Raw genomic sequence first — 22,945 nt, 5'->3', positions numbered from 1 at the left:
CATGCTGTGGTCCAGCTCCGATGCTGACTGCTCTGAGGTTTGGCGTAGAGCATGTAGCATGGATGGGCCGACGTAGTTGCTGTGGTCAGTCCCCAGCGGGGTGTCCCACCTCCTTTCTCCACGTGCTGTTTGTGGCTGAGCTCTCCGTGGCTTCGTTTGGGTCCCCGGGGTGCCTGCTCTCTGCCAGGGCTCTGGGTGCTTCAACCAGCCCCACAGCCTCCAGCCCAGCACGTACCCCCAGGTGGGATGTAAGGCGACATTCGTGAGCATGGCCATCCCCAGAGGTGCTTTCCGGTTGTTTGAGGGGTGCCCCACCATGCAGCCGAGCTCTAGCTCGGGAGATGAGCCATCACCGCATGCCTACCAGGGTTCAAAGCAGCATTTGGCTAGGAGCCTTCTTCAGGTGAAGACATGAACGCAGCCACGGTTGGAGCTGGGGACAGTTTTCCCCCGCCATGGCCTCATGGTGACGATGCTGCCCAATTTATGCCGTTCAGCCTGACGGGAGAGGGCTGGCAGGTGAGAGCCGTCCCGTCCTGTCCTGCTGTGCACAGGGTGCTGCGCCCAGCTGGCTCTCGCCCCTGGCAGCAGGCCCTGGCCAGAGCAGGGCAATCACTAGAGGGCATCCTTGGATCAAGATGCTCCTCTGTGGTGGGAGAAGCCCTAATTTGATGTCCTACCAGGCTGGGCTTGAAACCTGCAGGAGGAGGGGGATGCACAGAGGCCTGCTGAAGCCAGGCCAGCGGGGCTTGCCCATCCTGGTTGTGCCAGAGCTGCGGGGAAGCATCTGTGTTGCAGTGTGAGCTTCCGCGGCTGCTTGCGTCTCTCCCTGCCTTTCCACCTCTGCTTTTGCAGGCTGGCACAGGGAGCTCCTTAGCATCGCCACCATCCCAGCCTCCTCCTCTGGGGAAGAGCTGTGATGGCTGCTTGGGGTGACAGCCCACTGGTTTGAACGAGCATGGAGACAAGATGAGAGGATGATGAAGCTTCCCTTGGGAGCCCACGCCAGCCTGATGCTGGAGCAGGGACTCATTCGATTGCACTGGATTTATGGCTGGAGAGTTGGGTGTATGCCCCAGGGAGCTGGGATCTCTGGGATCTCTGGGATGCAGGATTTCCCCCAATCCTCAATAGAAAATATTCACGATAGGGTGATAGAAATACTGCGAAATTCATCTGGGCTCCCCTCCGTTGCTAAAACGCTTGGTGATGGGAACATGGGTGGGTGGTGGTGGCCAGGGCTGGGGCAGAGCCTGCCCTGCTCCCCACCCAGCCCTCGGAGGTCACAGCCCTCACCTCACCTGGGCTGAACCCATGCTCAGGGGTCACCACAGTGTGACTCAGGGAGTCAGAGAGCTCAGGGCAGCGCTGGGGTAACGCCTGACGGATGCTCCTTGCTCCTCTGCCACCAGCGTGGGTCTGCCTGCCTGGTCCTGGCAGCCTTGCTGGCTGCCCCCCTCCTTCTCCCTGGGCTTGGGGGCTGGTGAGGACAGTGCCTGGCATGCCGGGTACGATGCTGTTCCTTGGCTGGAGACATCCCGTTCCCCAAGCTGTAGAGATTTATGGTCTTTGGAAAATCTTAAGCGACTGAGTACTCATCCCAGCTGTTTCCCAGCTCCCCCTCCTCTGGATCCTCCCAGCCTTGCATCCCATGGAGCCGTTCCTGGGGGTGCGACGGGGGTGTGAGCTGATGCTTAGGGGTGTGTTTGGTACGTGGAGGTGCCACAGGGCTGGCCAAGCCTGCCTCACCAAGGGGGGGTCCTGGTGGCACAGCTGCCCTCCCCCCATGCAAGGAGGAACTGAAAGTCCCCAGGGTTTCGGTGATGGTAGTGCCTGTGTTTTAAGGACTTGTGTTGAACTGGGGCCTGAAAGAATCAGCAGCTTTCTCATAAAACTGCTCCAAAGTCCGTTTCGACAGCTCCACACTTCTCATTTTAGCACCAGCCCGTGGGGGCAGAGGGTTTAGCTCGCACCCAGCGCTGCTGCTGCGGGGACGCTCGTGTTCGAGGCAGCCTCCCAGTTCCTGTGGATCGGGGATGGGCCAGTCCCCCTGGCTCGAGGGATGCGGGGACACCTCATCCCCACTTGCTGAACAGCTGCCAGCCAAACCAGGCCACCTAGGATCATACTTTCTGCTGATAAATCCACTTTAGGGTAATTTCCCCCCATTACATCACTGAACCCTTTCCCGAGGGTTGGTGGAAGCCCTGCAGCTTGGGCAGGGGTCGGGCGAGCCCGGGTGGGTTTCCTGGAGCAAGCAGCTTTGCATTAGCCAGGAGCAGGATGGTTTAATAAATCATTTCCGTCTCTAATTTCTATTTCTCTATGAAATGCCTCTCATTTGCTGGTCGCCAGAGGGAAGGGAGGTCAGGGGAACCAGGCCTCCCCAGCATCCTCCTTCCTGCAGCTGTTGAAACAAAATCCAGAACTATTACAATCGCCATGTCCCTCCCTCGGGTACCGCAGTGCCTTTGGTCCGAGCAGCAGCATTGGGGCAGTTGGGTGCACAGCCTCCGCCGAGGGTGCCAGCTGGCACAGAGCGGACAGGGAGTCAGGCATCTTCCCTTCTCAGTGATAAGGGGCCCATAAACTTTCCCCTGAGAGCCATGTTAGATGCTTGGGAAAAAGATCATAGCGTTGAAAAAGATGCCAGCGTTGGTATCGCTGAGCCTTGGGGCATCTCTGGTGCCCCTGTCTCCTTCATGCTTCAGCAAAATGGATCCCACCGGCTGCAAATTGTGACTGACGTTGCTAAGCTGTCATCTGCAGGGAACGGGGGGTTTGTTCTCACCTCTCTGCCTTCCCCGCCTCGGGTCCCTGCTTGCTGCCTGACCCCAGGGGAGCTGCCAGGGCTGTCCCGCTGCCTGGAACGGGAGCCAGAGTGCATCTGCCATGCCTGATCCCAAACTACCTCTGATCTCCTCGGAAAGCTTTCGGCCCCCGTGGCCTCTGTAAGCACCCTGCCTGTACCCTCTGCCTGCAGCGCTTTTTCCTCTTGGCCGCTCGCCCCCCAGCATTGTTTCGCTGCGTTTGTTTAGGTTGGCCCAGGTGCTGTGATGTATCCGCCTCAGCACTGAGCGATTGTTTTGTTTTACGTCCCTTGTTTTGCAGCAGCAGCAGCAAATGCCCCGGAGCAGCCAAGAAGAGAAAGATGAAAAAGAGAAAGAAAAGGAGAAGGAGGGAGAGAAGGAGGAAGACAAGCAGGAAACAGAAAATGACAAAGAAGAATTGACAAAGTAAGGACAACACTCCCTGCCTGGCTGGGCATTGGGCTGGGGCTGCGGTGGTTGGGATGCGGTGTGGTCCAGGGCTGCCTGCCGTGCAGGACCCACCTCACCTCCTCCGCAGGGAGGGAGGGGCAGAGCTTGCTCTCCTCTTCATTCCTCTTCCCTGCTGCTCCCAAACCAGGAAAGCAACTCTGATATGTTGTTTTTTTTTTTTTAATATAAACCCAATTGACCCGCAAAGCCCCTCTGATCCTCCAGCTTGTTTTGTTGTTGTGAGAGCCGCTGGGAGTCGGAGGAGCAATCTGGGTGCAGCCAAGCATGGCACTTCACCTTTAGCGTTATTGATGTCAACGTGAGCGCTCCCAGATGAAGGGCTTCAGCCAGCTCTGCCTCCCGCACACCGAATGGGGAGCGTCAGAGCCGTGGCGGGGAAAGGTTGGCACGCAGACCGCTAGCTATCTGTAATGGGCTTAATACTTGGTTTAAAAGAACATCTGGCTTCATTATATCTAGGCTGCGAAGACATTTACCAGCAGGTCCCTTTCAGGAAGATAAATGAGGAGGAGGCAGGGATGAATTTGAATGGTCTGGCATTAAACCTGTCTCCGTCAGGTCTCTGCGTGCACTTGGTGGTGGAGCTGCAGCCAGCTGCAGAAAGAAAACCCCACCACAAATCACCCCACCGCCAATCCAGCCCGCTCCCAGCCAGGAAAAGAGCCTGCGTGTGCAAAAAAAAATGCAGACCTGCCCCCCCAAAAGACAAAAAAAAAAAAAAAAAACCACCAACATTCCCAAACACGTGCAGAGAAGTAATTTCTTGACCTAAAAATCAGACCAACCTAACAATGTTTTTATTTCCCTCCCTGTTTTTTCAGGGACAAGAACGACGACACGTCCGGGGAAGACAACGATGAGAAAGAAACTGTTACCTCCAAAGGTCGCAAAACCGCCAACAGCCAGGGCAGGCGCAAAGGCCGCATCACCCGCTCCATGGCGAACGAAGCCAACAACGAGGAGGCGGCTGCCCCGCAGCAGAGCGCGGAGCTGGGTGGGTAGCAGCGGGCGCGGGGACAGGGGGGACCTTGGCAGGGCTTTGGGGTGTCCGCTGTGTGGGGATGGGCCATCCGCTCGCAGAGTAGGGTTTTCCTTCGTGAAATCCTCGTTTTTGGGGGCCAGCAATGAGGTTGCTCTACCCCACAAATTACCCAGCACAGTTCACCCGGATAAAGTGGAGGCGTTTGCAAGCCTGGGCTGTCCTGGCTGAGTGTTAGTGGGTTTTATAGCCTCAGAGGGAAAGTATTGCAAAAGACAAAAAGGGAAGCTGTCATTTTTAGCAGCGTGTTGGCTGGGTTCATGCAGGGCTCGTGTCCCTCCTGCACCTGGAGATGTGTTTCCCTCTGCGGCAGCTCGGGCTTTGAGTACCCTTGACCTCTGCATGGGAGCCTACTCTGCCCTCCTGGGCTTGCCTGGGTCTCTGCCAGTTTTCCTGCCCTCTCTGTTTTCACATTTGCCTGGAGCCCGAGTGGCTGCAGCCTGCAGGGTCTGTGACCCCCCTGGCCTTGGGAATTGGGCTGATCCCTTCCTCATCTCTGCAGCTGAAGGACGTGGTAAGGACGCAGCAGCTTACAGCTGCTCAGGAGCCCCTACCCTGGCTTCGGTCTTGCTGTGCACCCCAGATTGGACTTGTTTTGCCCAAAAAGCAGCATTTCCCATGCTGGTCCCCAGTGCCCCTGCTCATCTGCCCCCTTAGCAGCCAGCCAGGCACAGCGGCAGTGTTTTCTTTCCCATCCTGCCTGCACAAGGCTACAGGGTGGTGGAGCGCAGCGGGAAGAGGCTGGGAGCAGCTTCCGAGCGAGGTGGATGAGGCAAAGCGTGCTGCCCGTAGCGTGGCACCCCGTGACCGCGCCAGCCGCCAGCCGGAGCCGCACCGTGCCGCCGCGCCTGGCTCGGGCTAGATGGGAATTCATGGCAGCACCCACAGCCCCACGTTGGGTGCATCCACCTCTTGCGTCTGCGGCATCAGTAGTGGTCACCCTGAGAAACTGCTCCTGTATGGACTTAAAGAAGCCAGTGCATCAAGGAATTTGGCTGATTTTCCTATATTTTCTACTCTACCAAGTACAAAATTATTACTGTGCTACCTAAGGCAGGTAAAAATAAAAGCAGGGTGACTCCTCTCAGTTTCCTTGCTCTGCAGTTTCTTGCTTGTGCTGTTCCATGTGCTATAAATCACCCAGAGGTGTTTTGCCTCCCTGTTCCTCTGCTGACAACTGGCTGAAGCCTTGATTGCGAGCAGTCTGTTTTCATACAGGCGATATAAATAGTTCCCGGCACAACGGAGCCCTGCTCTCCCTCTCAAACTTGTTAAGCAGTGCTGCAAAGAAGCAGCAGATAATGCCAGTAACTTAGATGGGATTTTTTTTTTATCTCAGCATCTCAGAGTGCTTGATAAACTTCACTGCAAACACAGAGAAAAGACTTTAGAGCATGTTAAATTGGGAAAAAGGAATGGATCGATTCCAGTGACATATCTGAGCAATTGGTTTCACTTTATGTCTCTCCAATAGTGCTTTAATTTAGGTTGGCTAAGAAAGTTATTGCATTTTAAATACCAATTGAACATTAAAAAACAACACAAAACCGTATTGTGGTTTAACTGCAGCGTGCCGGAGCTCCCCATAGGCATCTGTTTCATAACTGCGCAACCTCAGTAAATACCATTAATCAAACCAAACGGGCCGTTTCTTTGACATTTCTTTACCATACAATAACAGTCATCCTCAAGCTGAGCGAAGGGCCTTGTGCAGCGTGTCAGGGAGACTCGCTTTTACGTAAATGAGCGTGGTGGCCCTGGCTCTGCCCGTAGCCAGGGGAAGCAGCGAGGTATCGATTTCCCTCCCTCTTGGCCAGCATCCCCAGGGGGGACGGCGTTTCTGGGGGAGGCGGGAACCTGCGCTGACTTCCAGGAGGTGACACCTGCAGTTGTGCTCAGCCGGCTGCGAGGGAGATTCCTCTGCTCGATGCCGTGGGCATCGGAGCCCACATTGTCCTCCCACGGGGTCTCAGCTTCTTGTAGAGCTTCTTGGAAGATGCTTCCTTCTCTCCTCGCTTGTATCCTTTATCCTGAACCTATCAGCCTGTTTTCCATTTTGAAAGGACACTGTCAAAACATCTCTCATCACTGTTGAAATAATGCTTTGCCTGTTGTTCAGAGTAATAACCCCTTGGCAGCCTGAGCCGGAAATCTGTTTCCTTAGCGAGTTGTTTTTTGCCTCTGACTCACACCCTGGTTTGTTATTGTAGGGTTTGCTCTAGTGCCAGGCTGCCAGTGGGACTGTTGCATAGTGAAGGCTTTATGCAGGACCTCAGTGTCCCCAGCACCACAGCCGGGATGGGGGAGAGGGGGAGTTTCAGGTGCTGACACTCCTCTCTGACTCTCCCGGCCGGAGCAGCACGTTCCCCTGCGATGGGCGCTGCTCTGGGCAAGCCCCCAGCATTGCTGGAAGCGGCTCTGAGATGTCTGAGAGCTGGGTGATGGCACCAAGGGAGCCCGCAGTCATTCACGGCCAACTCCCTTGATGGATGCGGTCGGCCAAAGTCACTGCTGAGGTGACGCTGTTTCTCCGTCTCCGCCAAGGGTGACGGTCCCACCCTGTGTCTGCCACCTCCAAAGCATACAGCCCGAAGTCGGCTCCATCTTAGGTACCTGTTGTTGGCGGGCCAGAGTGCGTGGCACCAAATCAGCAGGAAATCTGCTGCCACCCTCAAGCCATCTGGCTTCGCTTCCAGTCCCAAAGTGGAGGTTTTGCATCACCGAGACGCATCCCGGGGGGAAAGCTGGGCATGGGTTACCGTGGTGTGGAAAAGCCTTGAGAGCCTGCACCGCCACAGCCTTCCCTGCAGAAGCACTTCTGTGCTGCACAGCGTTTTGTCGTGCCTCCGGGGAGCAGGGTGTGGGACGGGGTTTGGGCGTTCAGGCATCTCCTCCAAGCTCCCGGGCTTGCTGTGTCCCGCTCACAGCTGACTGCTCTCCTTTCCTTCCCCTTTCTCAGCTTCTCTGGAGATGAATGAAAGCTCTCGCTGGACCGAAGAAGAGATGGAGACGGCTAAAAAAGGTGAGCCGCTCGTTTTCTTTCTCCTGTTGGCTTTGCTGGGGCTAACCCAGCAATCGGGGATGGACGGCGTCTGACTGCTGGAGTCGGCGTAGGGTGATGGGCCCTGAGCTGCTGTGGGGCCCGATTCTGCCCATCCTGCTGCTGATTTGTTCCCAGCGAGCCCCAGTGGGGGTTTTAGGGGACAGGCGGTGGCACGGGGGGCATGCTCAGCCCCTCGGGCCCCAGGAGCTGTGCTGACACCAGCAATGTCTGGGCTGCAGCCGGAGCCCACACGTGTCCCACGAGGCAGGAGCCGACCGTAGGAGATGGGGAAGGCACTTTGCCTGTTGCTTTTTGCAGCTTCTGGTGCCTGTAGCATAAGGTGTAGCTTTGCCCCGCTCTCCGGAGGTTCATGCTATTGGCGCGATCTGTTCCAGACACACTGAGAGCATCTGCCTGTGTTCACAGCTCTGGGGTTTAGGGAGAGGGTGGTGAACCCCAGCGCTCCGCAGCCACGTCTCGGGGAGCTCACAAGGCTGCGGGCTGCGTGGGGTGACTTTACATCCTGGAGCTGATTCAGAGCCTTTGCTGAGACCGTTTTTAAAAAGTGCTGAGTGTAGCACAGCCCTTCTTGCCACTTCCCCTCCTCGTGCCGCTCCTGCGCCAGCTCTTTCGCTGCTTTAATTTTTTGCCAAAGTCACGTCCTGTTGATGGACTGTCGAGCTCACGTCCCCATCCTGCTTGCATTGCTGCCGACTCTCCTGGCCCGGTGAGGATTGTAAATGGGAAATTAAAATGGAAATGAGTACCATTTGGGGATGGCAAATGCAAACAGGCATGTTAGTGGGTTCGACTCTGCTTGGAAAATGCACCTGCTGCCGGCATGGTGATTACATGTTCTGGAGCGCCGGCTGCCCAGGTGCCGATGGGAGCTGTGGACTTGGATTACTTTGCCGGTGAATATCCATCCCAAAGTGTTTGGCTCACTCGCCTTTAAGCTGTTCCAACCCTCTTTACAACCCGGTGCCAATCCTGCGCGTTGCTGAGCAGGGCTCTCTATAGACGCAAAACTTAATAGATAGACTTTAATCAAGCAAACTGGCCCAGGGCCAGGTAATGGAGCGAGCAGGTGCTGAGAGGGGAGGGTCGTTGGAGGGATCTTTTCCAAGCACTGCTTTGTTTTGGAGATCACATCTGGTTGTTAAAAAGTACCTCTTGCTGTTTTATGCTGGATGCTGGAGGTGCGCTTAAGGAGTCTTAAAACCAGCTGCCAAAGCCTGCGTGGAGGAAGGATGAAGCATGGGAGCATGTAGCATTGTTCCAGCCCAGGGGCCAGGATGAGGCAGGGAGATTTGCTGGTGTAAAGCCCAATTGCTGACGTTTTCCCCTCCGTTACAACCTGGGAAACTGAGATTGCAACACCAGACTTCTACAGAGAAGCCAAATTCCCCTTTGCCAGGAAGCAGCGGCTTTAATGCTTCAAACTGGCTCTGTTTGGCATTTCCAGGGACCGGCACAGTGGGGGTTTCCGACTCGCAGCGACTGCAAAACTCCGGAGGTAACCTCAGAGGCTGGTGGAGGTGGCGGCAGAGCCCACTGCTGGCACGGCTGGGCAGGGGCGGAGGAGGTGATGGGCACCCGGCTCGGGGTGGGCTCAGAGACACGGGCACTGTCCTCCTCACCGTAAGGACACGGCCGCCCCAGCCCCCCTCTTCCCTGGTACTGGTACAAGTCTGCGCCCACAGCCGCCTGGTTCAGGGATTTAAACAAGCAAGGTGTGAGTCCTGCAGAAAGTCAGCCCTAACGCCCTGGGGTGCTTGGGCAGGTGGGGATGGTGACTTCTGCTCCCAGTGCCTGTCAGCTGGGAGATCAGCCTGGTCTTGGCATCCACCCCCGGATTTTTTGTGCGTGGCATGAAACTCCGTGTCATTTCTGCTTAGGGAGGTAAGAGAAAACAGCCCTGGGACAGTGAGACGCCAAAGTTGTCTGCTCTGCTCCAGAGTCACAGAGCTGCATGGAGAGCTTGCAAGCAGGAGAAGGCAGGACTGTGTCTGCTGGGAGAGACAATAAAGGGGAGTACCGTGTTATTAAAGTTAACTAGGGGAACGAAAACCTAGTGAGGAAAGTTCTTGCTTAATGACACTTTCATTACGCAATAAACTTTGATTCACTGGTCTGTCAAAATGCGCAGAGATTGGTATAATGACGGGGGAGCGTGGTTTTTTGATACTGCCTCCTTGCACTGTGGCTGTGATCCTAAAACAGGAGGTTTTGGTTAACCAGAGTTGCTCGAGGATGTCCCCCCTTTCCTTCCCGAGCCGGGGAGCAGGCAGCACCCGCTGCTCTGCCCAGCTTTGCCTGCGGGCAGGGCGTGGAGGCTTTCTGCAGTGGGATGGGGCTGGTCCTTAAAAGGCAATGTTTAGGCAGCTCCTGCCTTTAGGGGACCCGCTGGCAGGGCCCACGCAGGCAGGAGTTAAAGGTAGGCTGGAAGGGAGTTTGTGATCAGCAGGTGAGCGCCGACCTGGCACAGCTGGGTGGGTTTATTGCCCCCCTCAGCCCCTCTGCCGAGTTTCGCCGCTAGCGCCCGGCGTTGCAGCCGCAAGAGCGCTGGAGCTGAACTTGATGAACCAGGAGGTTTCAGCATGACCTTTGTTAGTCTTTACAGTCTGGTATCAGTCCTCACCCGGCTCTGGGTTTCCCCCCTGGTGTCTAACAAGTGGTTTTGTTCTTTGAAAAGAGGCAGCATGGAAGTGGCAGTTTCTTGCTCACCCTCCTGCACCTCACCGAGGCTCTTTGCTCCTTGCCCTTGGGGCAGAGCCAGTCTTGGGCTCTTTACACCTTTTCCCAGACTGAGGAGCTGGGGAGACCATGGGATGGAGTCGGCATGATGAGGCAGAGGAGGGTTGGGCACGAATGTAAAAAGCTGATGACAGAGAGTTAAATAACCCGTGAAGATTCCTGAATAGTTCATTTTGGGTAGCTGTAAAATATTTCCTTGGATACAGAAAGTATTCTTTCGAGGGCTGATTTTCAGTTCTGCCAACAATCAACTCAGAAAGTAAGATGAGTTTTGGACTGACCTGAACCATTTTTTTTCCTGGTCCCATTCTGTTCATGGAACTAAAATAAAGTGGAATTAAAAAAAACCCCAACAATTTCTTCAAATTAACACACAGCCAAACCCACTGACACGAAAAGCCCATGGCAGAAGCCAGCCATCTCCCATCGCCTTTGGAACGCAGCTGCCTTTCAGCGTGCCGTCTTGCTGCACGGGATCCTTCTGGAGCCCGCGCGGGCATGTAAACCCACACACGAGTGCGCGCTCCTCCAGCCCCAACAGGGTTTGCGCTGTTATTTCTAACGAGCTGCTGGCTGAAGGGCGGGGAGAGGTAGGTCTGTGTGGGCATTTTCCTCTATCACTTCTTCCTGGCAGGGCAGCCGTTGCTCTTACAAGTTGTTGGCTGCAGCGTGGGGCGATGCTGGGGAGCCGGCAGCTCCCTACCTTCCTCCCTTTGTCTGCCCCATGCTCATGCTGGAGCCTTCCTCATTCCAGTCAGATATTTATTGCTGTAAAACCCTGCTGATGGTAGTAAATGTGAGCTGGAGGAGCTGGTTTGCAGCCTATGCTGGTCGCTGAGTGTTGTCCCTCTCGCTGGCCCTGGGGTGGGATGTGCCGTGGGTCCCCCACCCAGGTGCCCTCCATCCAGGCTGGGGTGCAAGGGGAGCTCAGGGTGACAACAGCCCAGCCTGCCTGTCCCCAGCGCCCACCGCTGCGGCCAGAGCACCGGTATCTGCCTGCTCCGAGCAAGCCCCGTGTTTGCCACGAAGTTCATATGAAACAACATGGTGGAAATTATCGGGATGGGGCAGATTGGGTGCCACAAGGGCAAAACTGCGTCCAAGGCATGAATCAGCCACGCTTGCCCTGGAAGAGGCTGTGGCCGACTGCAATCCTGTCCCTGCCATCCCAGGATGGAGCTTTGCTGCTCGTCAGCCAAGGTGTTACCCCCGGGCTAGTGCCACTGCCCACCGTGCCCCCGGAGCTGCGCCTCTGCCACTGTTGGCTGAACGTTTCTCGAGTGTGTAGGAGCGAACTGCAAGGATTTGCTTAGTGAGTGTCAGTGAATGAAACACAAAAGGCCTGTCAGGGGGAACTGCTGGGTAATTACTGTAATTTACAGCCTACATTTTAATTTTGAGCGTTATTTTTTCAACAATAAGGGAGCAGAAATAATATCCGAACTAGGTGAAGGGAGAGAGCTGGGTCTACCGGGAGCGGATGCTGTGCGTGGACTCGCTGCCTTGTGTTGGACTTGAGTTTCCCTGGCTGGACTGGAGGGGATGGCACCTCTCGGGGAGCAGGTGTCCCAGGGGCTTGCTGTCCCCTCCCAGGGTCAAAGGGTGGGGACACAGTGCAAAAGGGAGGTTGTGGTAGGAGGAGGAGAGCCGTGGTCAGGGCACGGGGCTCGATGTTTTCACAGCAGGTTGGTGCAGGGATTCAGCAACCAGCTCCTCCGAAGGGGAGACCTGGGAGCTGCAGGTCGCCAGCGGAGCGGGGAGATGGCACTAGAGCTGAGCTGACCGGGGGTCCTGACTCCATACCCACACCTCATTTGGTGGCGCCTCCTCCCTCCGGGGAGGTGGTGTGATGGGTGTGGAAGCTGCTGGGGAGTTTTGCTGCAGCGAGAGCACACCGAGCGGGCTGCCTGCGCTGTGGTCCCTCCAGCAACGCCTGCGGGGACGTGGGCTCGCCCCCTGCGCACCGTCCCCGCTGCTTTCCTGGCACAGCGTCAGGAGCCCGGTGAGAGCCCGGCTCTGCCACCCACTGGCTCCACGGCCCTGGAGAAGTTACTCACCTTCCTTGTGCCTCGGTTCTCCCACGCACTGCAAACCACCCTGAGATCGGCGGGGGAAGGCAGCGCTGCGATGCCGACCACGCTTTCGGGACGCCTTGGGTGGTGTTGCTGACTCCGTAGTGCCGGTCTTTCTCTGGGATGGGGTTATGGCACATTTCGGCTTTGCCGTAGCCAGAATTGCCTCTATCCCCACTCCCAAGAGGGTGTGTGGGCGCAAGAGGGGCTGGAGGATTGCACCAGGTACCGCCAGGCGTCGGGGAATGAGATCACTTAGTTTTTCCCCTGTAACCTTGATCTGTTAATCCACACGAGCTCCCATTAAGGGACCCTTTTACGGGCTCCCTCCACCCTCGCCGAGCCCTGGGTGGAGCAGGGCAGCAGCCGTGCTGGAGAGCCTTGGAACCGCTCCGGTAAAAACCCGCTGCTGCAGAGAGCCGAGGGGACACAAGCTGAGGGCCCTCGCCCGCCACGCTGCCCCTCCAGGTCTCTCCTCTGCACTCTGAGACGCCGAGTGTGCGGTACTGCGCTCTCCGGGCTCCTCTTCCTCCCAGCGTCTGCTCGCTGGTACCGGAGCAGAGGCCCCGGTCCGCCCATGGTGAGACTGGTGCCAAACCTCTCCCCATCCCTCCTCCGCCGGGGCAGTGGCTGCAGGGCTGAGGTGTGCCGGGGTGCCGCGGCATCCCACCGGTGCGGCGCTTGGCTCGCCGGCGAGCATATCCCCAAAGAAAAGCGCCTTTGATTCACTTGAGAGCAGAGGAAACTATTAGCCAAGCTTTGTTTTCCTGGATCCCTCCCCCTGCCGCTGACATTCAGACGAGAGCGAGGAAGACAGAAAGTGAGAGAGGGAGGGCGGGAGCGGGTGCCAAGCGGCCGCACCCCTTGTCAGCTTGGGTCAGCGCCACATTCGTTATTAATGCTCTGTCTAGAGGTCACATTCAGATGCAACGAGCCCCGGGTCAGCCAGAGGAACAGATTAGAGCTCGCTCGCTGCTCCGCCACATACCGACGGCACCGGCTCCCCGTCCCCGGGCTGGCAGGAGTAGAGCTGCGGCGCGCGGTCGACTGCTCCCTCCCCTTCGCCTTTCTCCTGCCTTTTTTTTTTTTAATTACTATTATTTCTTGGCAACGTCGGGCATCTCCTGAAACTGCACAGCCTCCCCATAGCCCCGAGCTGCTGAGCAAGGAGGTGAGGTAGGGGAGAAAATACCGGAGGCGCTTCCATCCACCTTAACAACCGCCGGCTGGAAAGCTCCGGCGAGCGAGCGGGAGGAGCGCGGAGGACGCCGTTTGCTCTCCAGCCCCGCCGGAGGGAAGAGCGCTGGGGCCGGAGCATGTGTTCCCACCAACTTCTGGCATTGAGGTCAGGAGTCTCCTGCCTGTGACCTGGTTTCCAGCCTCGGTGCCTGCTTGCTCGCCGCTCTCGGCCGCCCATGGCTCTGAAATCCTCTCGCCCCCAGGATTTAAGGAACCGTCTTTGCTTTCTTCTCTGTCTCCGGCTGCTGCGAGGGAGCGAAAGCAAAATGCGTGGGGAGGGTGTGAGCGGAGCACTCGCAGCGCTTCACAGCGGGCTGCCGTGCCCAGGGGGGCTTTGAAGAAGTGCCCCGACGCCCGCGTCCTTCCCAGCTCACCCACTGCACGCTCCGGGCGCGCTCCCTGCCCGTCAGAGCCGGACCCGGAGCACGTAAGTCCTGGCGTTGGGGTCCGAAGGATGGGGTTAACCTCAGGGTTGCGTGTAGCTGCGTGCCTTTGGGCAGACCCCGAGTCCAGAGCCCCCGCCCCAAGCCAAGGAGCAAAACCTTCATTAAGATCTGATAACTCCGTTAGTCATAGTTTCAGTTGCGCTGCAGAGCGAAGGGCCCCGCGGTGCCGAGGCGGGCTGGCGTGCCGGGGAGCGCGGGGCGGAGGCTGGGGGGTGCAGGGGCTGGGGGCTGCCATACCGACAGAGCTCATCGAGCCGGGGTGCCCGGTGAGCCGTGGGCTTCATGGCACGTCCCAGGGTGTCTTGGCAGGTCTCTCCCAGAGCGTGCAGATAATTACGGCATGGGGAAGCAGGTGTTGCTGTTTTGCTCTGGTTTTAATGTAAAGAGAAGAGCGGCTGGGCTCCGCTCCGGGTCCCACAGGCAGGGACTGTGGGCAGCTTGTTTCTCGTGAGCCCGGACGGACGCGGCACCTGCCCCGCCAGCTGCAAGCTCCTCCGGCGGCATCCCCGTCCCCCAGCCCTGCGGTGGGCAGGGGGACAGGGCAGCCAGGAGCCAGCATCGCCCGCGGCTGGCACAGGTCATGCCGCGCTGGGCACCGCTCGCACTGGCATCCATCACCCTCCGGTCCCGGGCTCCGCAGCATCTCGCCCACCGAAGCAGCAGAGCTCAGGGCACGCCGCTGCCGGTGTTTGTGTGCCGGGGCTTTGCCTGGGCGCAGCAAACGGCTCCAGCCCCGGTTGTCACACTTGGTGCGGGGCCACCGGCGCGGTGATGAGCAAAGGGGGCCCAGCCGCTTGTTTGCTTTGGAAGGCAGCGGTGGGTTGTAACACAGGGGATGGGTTGTGACACAGGGGACTGTCCTGTTTTCCCCTGCAGCCTTCAGTGACGGAGGGGGGAGGACTCCTGCCCCAGCTCGTTATCTCTCGCGGTTGGTGGCCGGACGTCCTTTTTTTTTATTTATTTATTATTATTTTAAAGAAGTCCTAGCCTGCCAGCGGGGTGACGGAGGTCGTGGGTTTGGCTGAAGCGAGGCTGGGAGTTGCAGAGTTAAAGCTCAAACTTGTTTCTTGGCTTGCCATGGCCTTTTGTGGTGCTCAGCGCCATGTGATGCCTACCTCTTACATGCAATTTGATAAGCCCTGGTGCTGGGACGGGGCAGGATACAGGCACTGGCTGGATGTTAACTCCTGCTGTGCTGGCTAGTGCTGCTTTTCTCCAGGATCTGGGAAGCAGAGAGGGGGGGTTTCACCTCTCCTGGGGTACGTGGTGCCATCTATTCAGTGCAGACATACCCACAGCCCCCAGGCCGTGCCCTCCCTGTGCCACGGGCACATGGATCCTGGCCAGAAGTGCATCCCTTGGGCCCTGATTGCTTGTGGCTTCGCTGAGATCAGTCCGTCCCGGGGTTTTTTTTTGTTGGGCTGAAGCAGAGGTTGGGCTGGCACTTAGGTCTGGACTGGGGCTCAAAGGTGACACGTGGCAGCAGCTTGGCTGAAGGCTGGCAGCGGGGCTGGGGCAGAACTGCCGTGGCTGCCAGGCACAAGCAGAGCCACGCACGGGAGCCCTGACCTGGGACTCACTGCGGTCCTGAGCCCCATGGCCTCAGAGCAGCCAGGGAGGGGTTTGGGGATGGACGACGGAGATGCCCGGGGCAGTGTCTGTTCCCAGTCTCTGTGGTTGGTGGCTTCTGGGCAGAAAAGCCCCTAACAAAAGAGGAAGATGCTCTTAGCAGGGTCATTCCCTGCTGGTTTTCATCTTGAAGTCACCTTTTGTGGCAGTACCATGCCCCTGGGCTCATAGTCTCTCTCTCCTGCGTCTTACCCAAGGTGCAAGGTGGGACCAGGGGAGCTGCTGGCCATCACGTGGGCAGCCAGGAGCCGGCCCGACCAGCATGGCCCAGCTGGGCCCTCAGCATCCTGCGGGCTGGTGGCAGCTCCAGCCCCACCAGGCACCCCAGGAAGGCCCAGCCACTGCACCAGGAAGGATTGCAGGCAGCGAGGCTTTATTTCCCAGAAAGCCTGGATGGTCCTTGCCCGGGTCACCTCCAGAAGCCTGGGATGGAGGGACCGGGGTGCTGCTGCACCCACCCCTGGGCTCTGGCTGCGACTCCCACCTCCAGCTGCGGGACTGCTGGTGCCCAGACACCCCTGCAGAGACCGCAAGGATGCAGGGTGCTCATTCGCTCCTTCCTCCTCCTCTTCCTCTTTCACCCTGCTGTGTTGCCCCAGCACTGGCAGGAGCCCTGTGCTCGGGTGGCACTGTCTGGCCAGGATTGCCAGCCCTTGGCATGGCGCCTGACCTGGGAAGCTGCTTTTGCTCATGAGCAGGATCAGCACTAATCCCCTGGGATGCCTCTTCCCAGCCCGGGACATCACCTGGGCTTCCCTGCCTGCGTTGCTGCCACTTCCCTGCCTGGGCTCTTCCTCCCCATCTGTAGCAGGACTCTGTGCTCCAACGCCATGAAGTGCCTCATCACCCTGGTCAAAGTCATCACTGGGGCACAGGAGGGTGGGAAGAGCCTTTACTTCATGGTGGGGACCGAGAGCTGCGCTCTCAAGTTCTCCTGGGCATGTCAGTGTCTCCTGCAGCCATCCCGAAGGGAAGGGAGCACCGCTCGCCCTCTTGACTGCCCGGTGGCTGGCTGAGACGTGGTTGTGGGACGTATTTTGTGCCAGAGGTGGTCAGCATAGTGCCCTTTTTCCCCTTGGAAAGAAAAAAAGGCTCTTGTAGGTCATCTGCTGGCCTAGGAAACCTTTCAGATGGGTGCTAGCGACCATATTGTTCCTGTGGAGTTTGGCTTGCACAGAAGATGCTTCCCATGCTGTGTAGATACTGCTGCCTTTGTGTGAGCATATCTGGTGTTAAACCCTTTTCCTTTCTCCCTCCTCCAACCACAGGTCTCCTTGAGCATGGGCGGAACTGGTCGGCCATTGCCAGGATGGTGGGCTCCAAGACCGTGTCACAGTGCAAAAACTTCTACTTCAACTACAAGAAGAGGCAGAACCTGGACGAGATCCTACAGCAGCACAAACTGAAAATGGTGAGAGCCCTGTCTCAGCCCCCACTGGGCACCATAGATGTTTCCTAGCAAGCGCTTGCACGTTTCCACAGCCAACGGAGGGCTCTGTCATCTCAGAGTGAAAGCTCCGGGGAGCGGGAAGCGGTTCAGGAAAGGGTTGTCCACCCATCTGTCCCTGGGAGGTCTGGAGGAGGGAGAGCTGCTGCGTGGGAGATGCCTGGGCATCTGGAGCGTGGCTGGTACACAGGGAGATAAGGAGCAGGAGGAGGAGCAGGGCTGCAGTGCATTGGCCAGGATGCGAGCTCAGTCCTGGCTGCACAAATAGTTTGTTGCCAGCGAGGTTGTGCTGTTCCAGCCCAGCGAGCAGAGAGCCCGGCTGGGCCACGCAGCTCTGTGCCCTGCAGGTACCACACTTACTTGGTAAACTACCGGTTTGCCCCAAAGAAACTCAGGGGTTTAGGTCAACATGAGGAAAGGCTGGTCTCGACATGGATGTCGGTTGTCTTTGGGACTGCAAGCAGGTGTGCACATCTGTCCGTGCCTCAGTTTCCCCATCAGAAGGGCCTAACGCTGCTGCTTCTCTGGCATGTGGTGCAGGGTGTGAATGAAGTGGGGTTTGTTTGGTCTTCTGGAGATAGGACGGACTGCTAAGAGCAACTAAACATTATAATTATTTCATTTGTAGAGTATCCTGGGGTTCCCAGTTTCTGGCTAATAGAATTCACATGGCTAAACCCCCAAGGGGTGCTTTGAAAATGCAAAGGACAATGTTCAATGCAGGAATCTCTCCAAGCAAGCTATTACAGCAAGAGTAAAAAGAAAGACAGGAAAACATTCAATGACTCACCCAGGAATTTAATATCCTAGTCAGTCTATAGGAATGAGAGAAAGAGAAGACATCGGCGATTCTTTTTTATTAATTCTCTATGCACAGAGACACTTCTGTGTTCCCATGTTTCACTGAATTGTTTTTAGAAACAAAGCAAACAAACTATATAAAAGACCCCAAAACTGATATAAGACTGGAATGGAATGTGCATCAAGCCCTCTGAATATAAAATGTTACATTAGAAAGATATAATTGTTCATTACTGGGGAGAATCTGAAATAAGATCATACAGCTTAGCTGGCAGTGGAGCCGGTGTATATTAATTTACTCTGCTTCCTAATGTTGCAGAAATTATATCACGGAAGTGTTTTTCTGCAGAACCACATTTTTCCCTGCATCCGTCCCTCTAAGGCAGCCGCTAGACTTCTCCAGTCTAATTGCTCACTCTCACTTGCAGTTTATATCAGCATCATCATTTTATTTTTTGAGCATTGGAGGCTATGGGATTCGGTCGTGGAGAAGAACAATGAACGTTCAGCTGTTATTTATTGTGCTCTATTGTTTTGTGGCAACAGCAGATGCCAGAAAGCTGAATAAAATAAAAGAACAACTGAGATTAAATTGCCATAGACCTTCCTTCCTGACTCCTAAATATATTCCCAAGCAACCAAGCCTCCAAATCTCATCCTATACCCGGTAGTCAGCCTTGACCTCTGTGGAGGAAGCACGTGGCGAGGCAGTGTGGCACTGCCTAGTTTTGCCATGACATCCCCAGATTATTCCCTGCCCTCACCACCAACAGCTACTGCTGATCATGTGCGGGGAAACACAGTGGCTCTGCTTTTCTTCCTCTTGCTTAATGAGAGTAAACTTAATTAGCAGATCTCATTCATTTCCCAAATGGGGCTCATTAATGTTGTAGCCTCCTCTTCCAGGTAGGTGTGACATTGAGTTTCAGCAGCATGCAGGCGACTCGAAGGAGCTGTGGGGACGGGCGGGCAGCAGTGACCAGTGTGGGATGGGAAACAGACTGGCGAGGTCCCTCTGTCCCCAGAACGTGGCACAGCGCAGTGTGGAGCAGGATGTCCCCATTCCCAGTGCTGGGACAGTGCTGGGTGGGATGGGGCCAGGCGTTTCGGCAGCCCCTTGTCCCCTTGTGTGCTGAACCCCAGTTGGCCAGAGCCTGGGGAGCTCTGGGGACAGGGGGACCCTCCCTCTGAGCATCCAGCATGAGGAAGGAGAAGGGTTTGGGTTGCAGCAGGCAAAGGTGTCTGGTACGGTGATGCTCCTTTTCTGCCCCTCCAGAGCTCACGTGGTCCATACGCTTCCACGTGCCGTGTTTGGGGTTTTCCTTTGAAGACCCATCCTTTTACTGGAGAGGTCCTCCTGGGGGAGAGAGCACACAGGGGCCGGGGAGCTGTGCATGGGCTGTGTCAGCATGCAGAGCCCCATTTCCCCTCTCCCCGACCTGCTCAGCACTCATGAGACACTCCTCCTGCCCGTGTGAGGTGAATCCCACTGCAGTCCTGGCTCAGTGGGGCTAGGTGCCACAGATCCTCACCCTCCTCCCTCTGCAAGCACCCCCATGGATCAGGGTGTCCCTGCCAGCCAGCTGCACCATGGGACAGGCAGCCTGTTACTGCTGGGGCAGGGTCAGGCCACCTCGAGGCTTCGCTTTATCTGCCCTGCTGTGTGTTTTGGCTTGGTTTCGCTGCCGAGCGGCTCAGATGCGTCCCAGGCATCAGCGTCACTCAGCCTTGACCTTCTGCACACTGCGCTCTCTAATCTCGGCATTTAAGGAAAGCAGGGCATTGGGATACACGGTGTCCTCAGAGCTGCTCTTTTTGTTAGCAGTTAGAGATTAGGCGCTGTCTTTACCAGGACCTCTTTGCAGTGTGATTGTCACTTTGGTCTAGTGACTGCTGGGGCTTGTTTTAGCTTGTGCAGTGAAGATGAGCGAGCTAGCCCCTGGGCTGGTGCTGGTCCTGCTTGGAGGACCAGTCCTTTGGACCCCTCTGAGCAACATTTCTACAGTTCCTTGCTTTTTTGGGTGGTGCTGGCTTTGCACAGCAAAGCTGCCTCAGGAGGACAGCCTGGTCACCTCTTCTGGAGGGTGAATGAGTCTGCCTTGCCTTGGTGCAGAGCCTTGGTCTCGGGACGGGGAACTGGGACCTTCCTCACCACGGTGGCAGAGAGGTCCTGTTCCGCGGCAGCACACAGGAGTCACTCTGTGGTTAGACTCAGTCCTGGTGCGGTCTCAAATGCGCATCGTTATGTCACACCGGTCCGGGACTGCCTGGTCCTGCTCTTAGGACAGGCTGCTGCTGATAGGAAACTGTAATGATGGCTCCGTGTCAGTAGCGCAGTTTGGAAGCTGGTTTGGCTGTTGCTGCCACGTCAGGTGGTGAGTGCAAGGAGAGGCCAAATTTGTTGGGATGGCCGCTCTGCCCGCCAGGTAGAAGGCCAGAGAGACATCGCGCCTGGGGACTGGTGGCGTCTCCATCTCCTCCTCCAGGACAGACGGTGCAGGTAAACTTGAGCGGCGGGAGGCAGTGCCCAGTGCCTGAGATGAGGGAAGGGAAGAGCTGCCCATCCCTGCCAGGCTGGGAGTCAGCGTGATGGGGCTGGCTGGGGCCCAGGTGCCCGGGAGGACAGTGCCGAGGAGCAGGCATGGAGTGACCCCTCGTGCAGGGAGCAGTGTCCTCACTGTGCACCGCGCATCTCCTCGGGGGTCTTGGTGAGGCAGGCTGCTCAAGTGGCACCAAGTCCTGGATGCTCTTGCAAAAATAGTGACACGTAGAGAGCAGAAACCCTGTGGGCTGGTACAGCACAAAATGAGCATCAGAGCATCCGTAGCAAATGGCCCTGGCACCTTCCTGCAGCCTCAGTGGTAATCGCTGGGATTAAGAGTACACTGTGACGATGGGAGACGCCTGGTCCCAGACACAGCTCACAGAGACTTTTCCATGTCTGCCACAGTCGTGGTTAGGATCCCATGTCAGCCATGTGGCTGCTTACGGAGGCAGAGCAGAAAAGGGTCCCCTTTCCTGGGCAGGGCGCCGGGAGCAAGACTGCCAGAGCTGTTGGCATTATAAGAGGCGAGATGGTGGCCTGAACGTATCTCTAGATGTAGCCAGGATCTGCTGCCTGGATTTCACATCATCATCCCTAAAGACCAGCAGTGGGGTTTGCCAGGAGAGGGACCCACGGTGCCCCCGGGGCAGCTCACTGCTCCGCTCTGCTGGCAGCTGCCGGCCCCGGGCTCTGGCCAAGTAGGGTGCTGAGGCAGAGGCTGGTTCCCAGCTAATTCCCCAGCGAGGAGCCTGCTCCTGCCCGCGGCTGAGTCACGGACCCGTGAGTAAGAGGCAGAGAAGTCTTTGCCATAGTAACGTCGGCGCTTTGTCACCGCATTAGCGTGATGGGGAACTGCTGCTTCAGACAGAAACGTGCGGTTGCTGAATCGCTGCCGTGGCAGAGGCGCGAACGCTGGCAGTGCCGGGGCATCGCTGCCAGGATGGGGCGAGGGCAGCGCGGAGCCCTGCCTTCCTCCTGCCGCCTCTCCATGCCTTCACAGAGCCCTTTCTCAAGTGCCTTTTTTCCCCCTCTCTCCTGCCCAGTTTGATAAAAATAGATTTTGAGCAAGCAGTGTTTCCAAGCAAAAAGCAGTTGTATTTGTTTGTTTTATCTGGAAGTTTTTTAAAGGATTGAAAAGTTGGCGGGGGGAAGGGGGGACCGACTCTTCCCAGCACAGAGATCCAGCAGCAGAGTTAACGTTTCCACCACGGCTTTATCTTTTCATCCATGTAAATAAACGTCCTACACACGTCATTCGTGTGGGGTTTGCAGGGAGAGCCGGAGATGATGGGCCTGTTCCTACTGGTAATATTTACTCAAGCAACAAGAGCAGGAAACAATAGCAAAGCCGAGACTTTTCCTTTAGATCGGCGGGAGGGAGCAGCTGTCTGTGCCCTCGTGGCTGTGGCACGTGCCCCAGCGAGTGGGGTCGGGGCTGTCTCAGGGCAGGACAAAGCACCAGGCACCTCACCGTGCCACACGAAGCGTCTCCACCGGCAGCAGCCTCCCTGGCACCGGAGTCAAAGTCCTTTGGTAGTACCTGCCATGGAGGACACAAAATCTGGTGCACAAAAATGTTGGCTGGGCCATATCTGGGGCCTGACGCCCTTCGTTATCTGCAGATGAGCATCAAGCCGCGGCCACACGTGTTTGTGTAGCTGGAGGTAGTGCCTGGAAATGCACAGGACGGACACGCCGCATGCGCGTAGCGGGCGGCCGCGGGACCGCCGGGCTCTTGCCAGCCCTGCACTGGTAACTCCTGCACGTGTGTCCCTTGTCCACACGTCTGTGCCATCCCTCCATGTGGAGCCGGGCTTGCCGTTGCACAGTGGTCATTTTTGGCCAGGTGAGCCCAATCTGCTGGGCTTTCAGCAGGTGAGTCCAGTCCCGAGGACTGATATTCAGAGGGTTTACCCAGCGGGGCCATGGCGGTGTTAGCATCCCTCTTGGCCCTTTGGACAGGACCAGTGCTCTCTGCTCCCACGCGGCTCCCCGTGGGCTTTCCTTCTCACCATCCTCTGCCTCTTCCCCAGGAGAAAGAAAGGAACGCCAAGAGAAAGAAGAAAAAAGGCGCCGCCGTTCAAAACGAAGAAGCCGCCTTCCCTCCCGCAGCTGAGGACGAGGAGATGGAGGTGTCGGGGACGAGCGGCAACGAGGAGGAGATGGCTGAGGAGGCGGAAGGTGAGGCAGGTGGGGGGGCTGCGGCGGGGGGGGCTGCGCTCCGCTCTCCTGGCTTTGCACCGTTGCGGCGGAGGCACCGCGCACAGCCTGTCCGGGGCTGCAAATGTCAGCGCTGGCGGGTGGTCACGTCTGTCACCCCAAAGCCACACCGAGATGACGGCGTCCCGCGGCACGAGGCGCTCGTGGCATTTTAGATGCCTCTGGATTTCATGCTTGTGCAGAGTGCCCTGGATCACTGCCCTCCTCCTGTGTCTGTCTGGACAGGTGGTTATTTTTGGGAGCCCTTTGGTTTCTGATTTCCATCAGCACACTCTCCAAGAGCACCCAGCTTACCAGGGCCTGGCACGCTTGTGCGCTCTTGTAAATCACATTTCACAGTGTTTTCTTCCAAAGGAGGGTCCTGCATGCTCAGCAGGCTTAGATAGCCACCACCATGGGCTCTCAAGGAGCTTATCGTGGGCTCAA

The 22,945-nt window shown here is 57.1% G+C and overlaps 1 protein-coding gene across 11 annotated transcripts in view; it reads left to right on the top strand.

Annotated features, from left to right (window-relative positions):
- The window catches only part of NCOR2 (nuclear receptor corepressor 2), a 257,067-nt gene that overhangs the window by 189,134 nt on the left and 44,988 nt on the right, over nt 1-22,945 (top strand). For 10 of the 11 annotated variants that reach the window (XM_074844705.1, XM_074844700.1, XM_074844704.1 and 7 more), the window contains 5 exons: nt 3,112-3,236; nt 4,103-4,275; nt 7,280-7,342; nt 16,775-16,917; nt 22,333-22,480. In XM_074844705.1, the coding sequence (XP_074700806.1) occupies nt 3,112-3,236; nt 4,103-4,275; nt 7,280-7,342; nt 16,775-16,917; nt 22,333-22,480 (652 nt within the window). The remainder of the gene's footprint in view (nt 1-3,111; nt 3,237-4,102; nt 4,276-7,279; nt 7,343-16,774; nt 16,918-22,332; nt 22,481-22,945) is intronic. The other variant, XM_074844697.1, reaches the window with a different exon arrangement.

The sequence above is a fragment of the Strix aluco genome, chromosome 18, assembly GCF_031877795.1.
Source record: "Strix aluco isolate bStrAlu1 chromosome 18, bStrAlu1.hap1, whole genome shotgun sequence".
In the NCBI taxonomy this organism is placed as follows: domain Eukaryota; kingdom Metazoa; phylum Chordata; class Aves; order Strigiformes; family Strigidae; genus Strix; species Strix aluco.
This window is presented reverse-complemented; position numbering and strand designations above follow the sequence as displayed.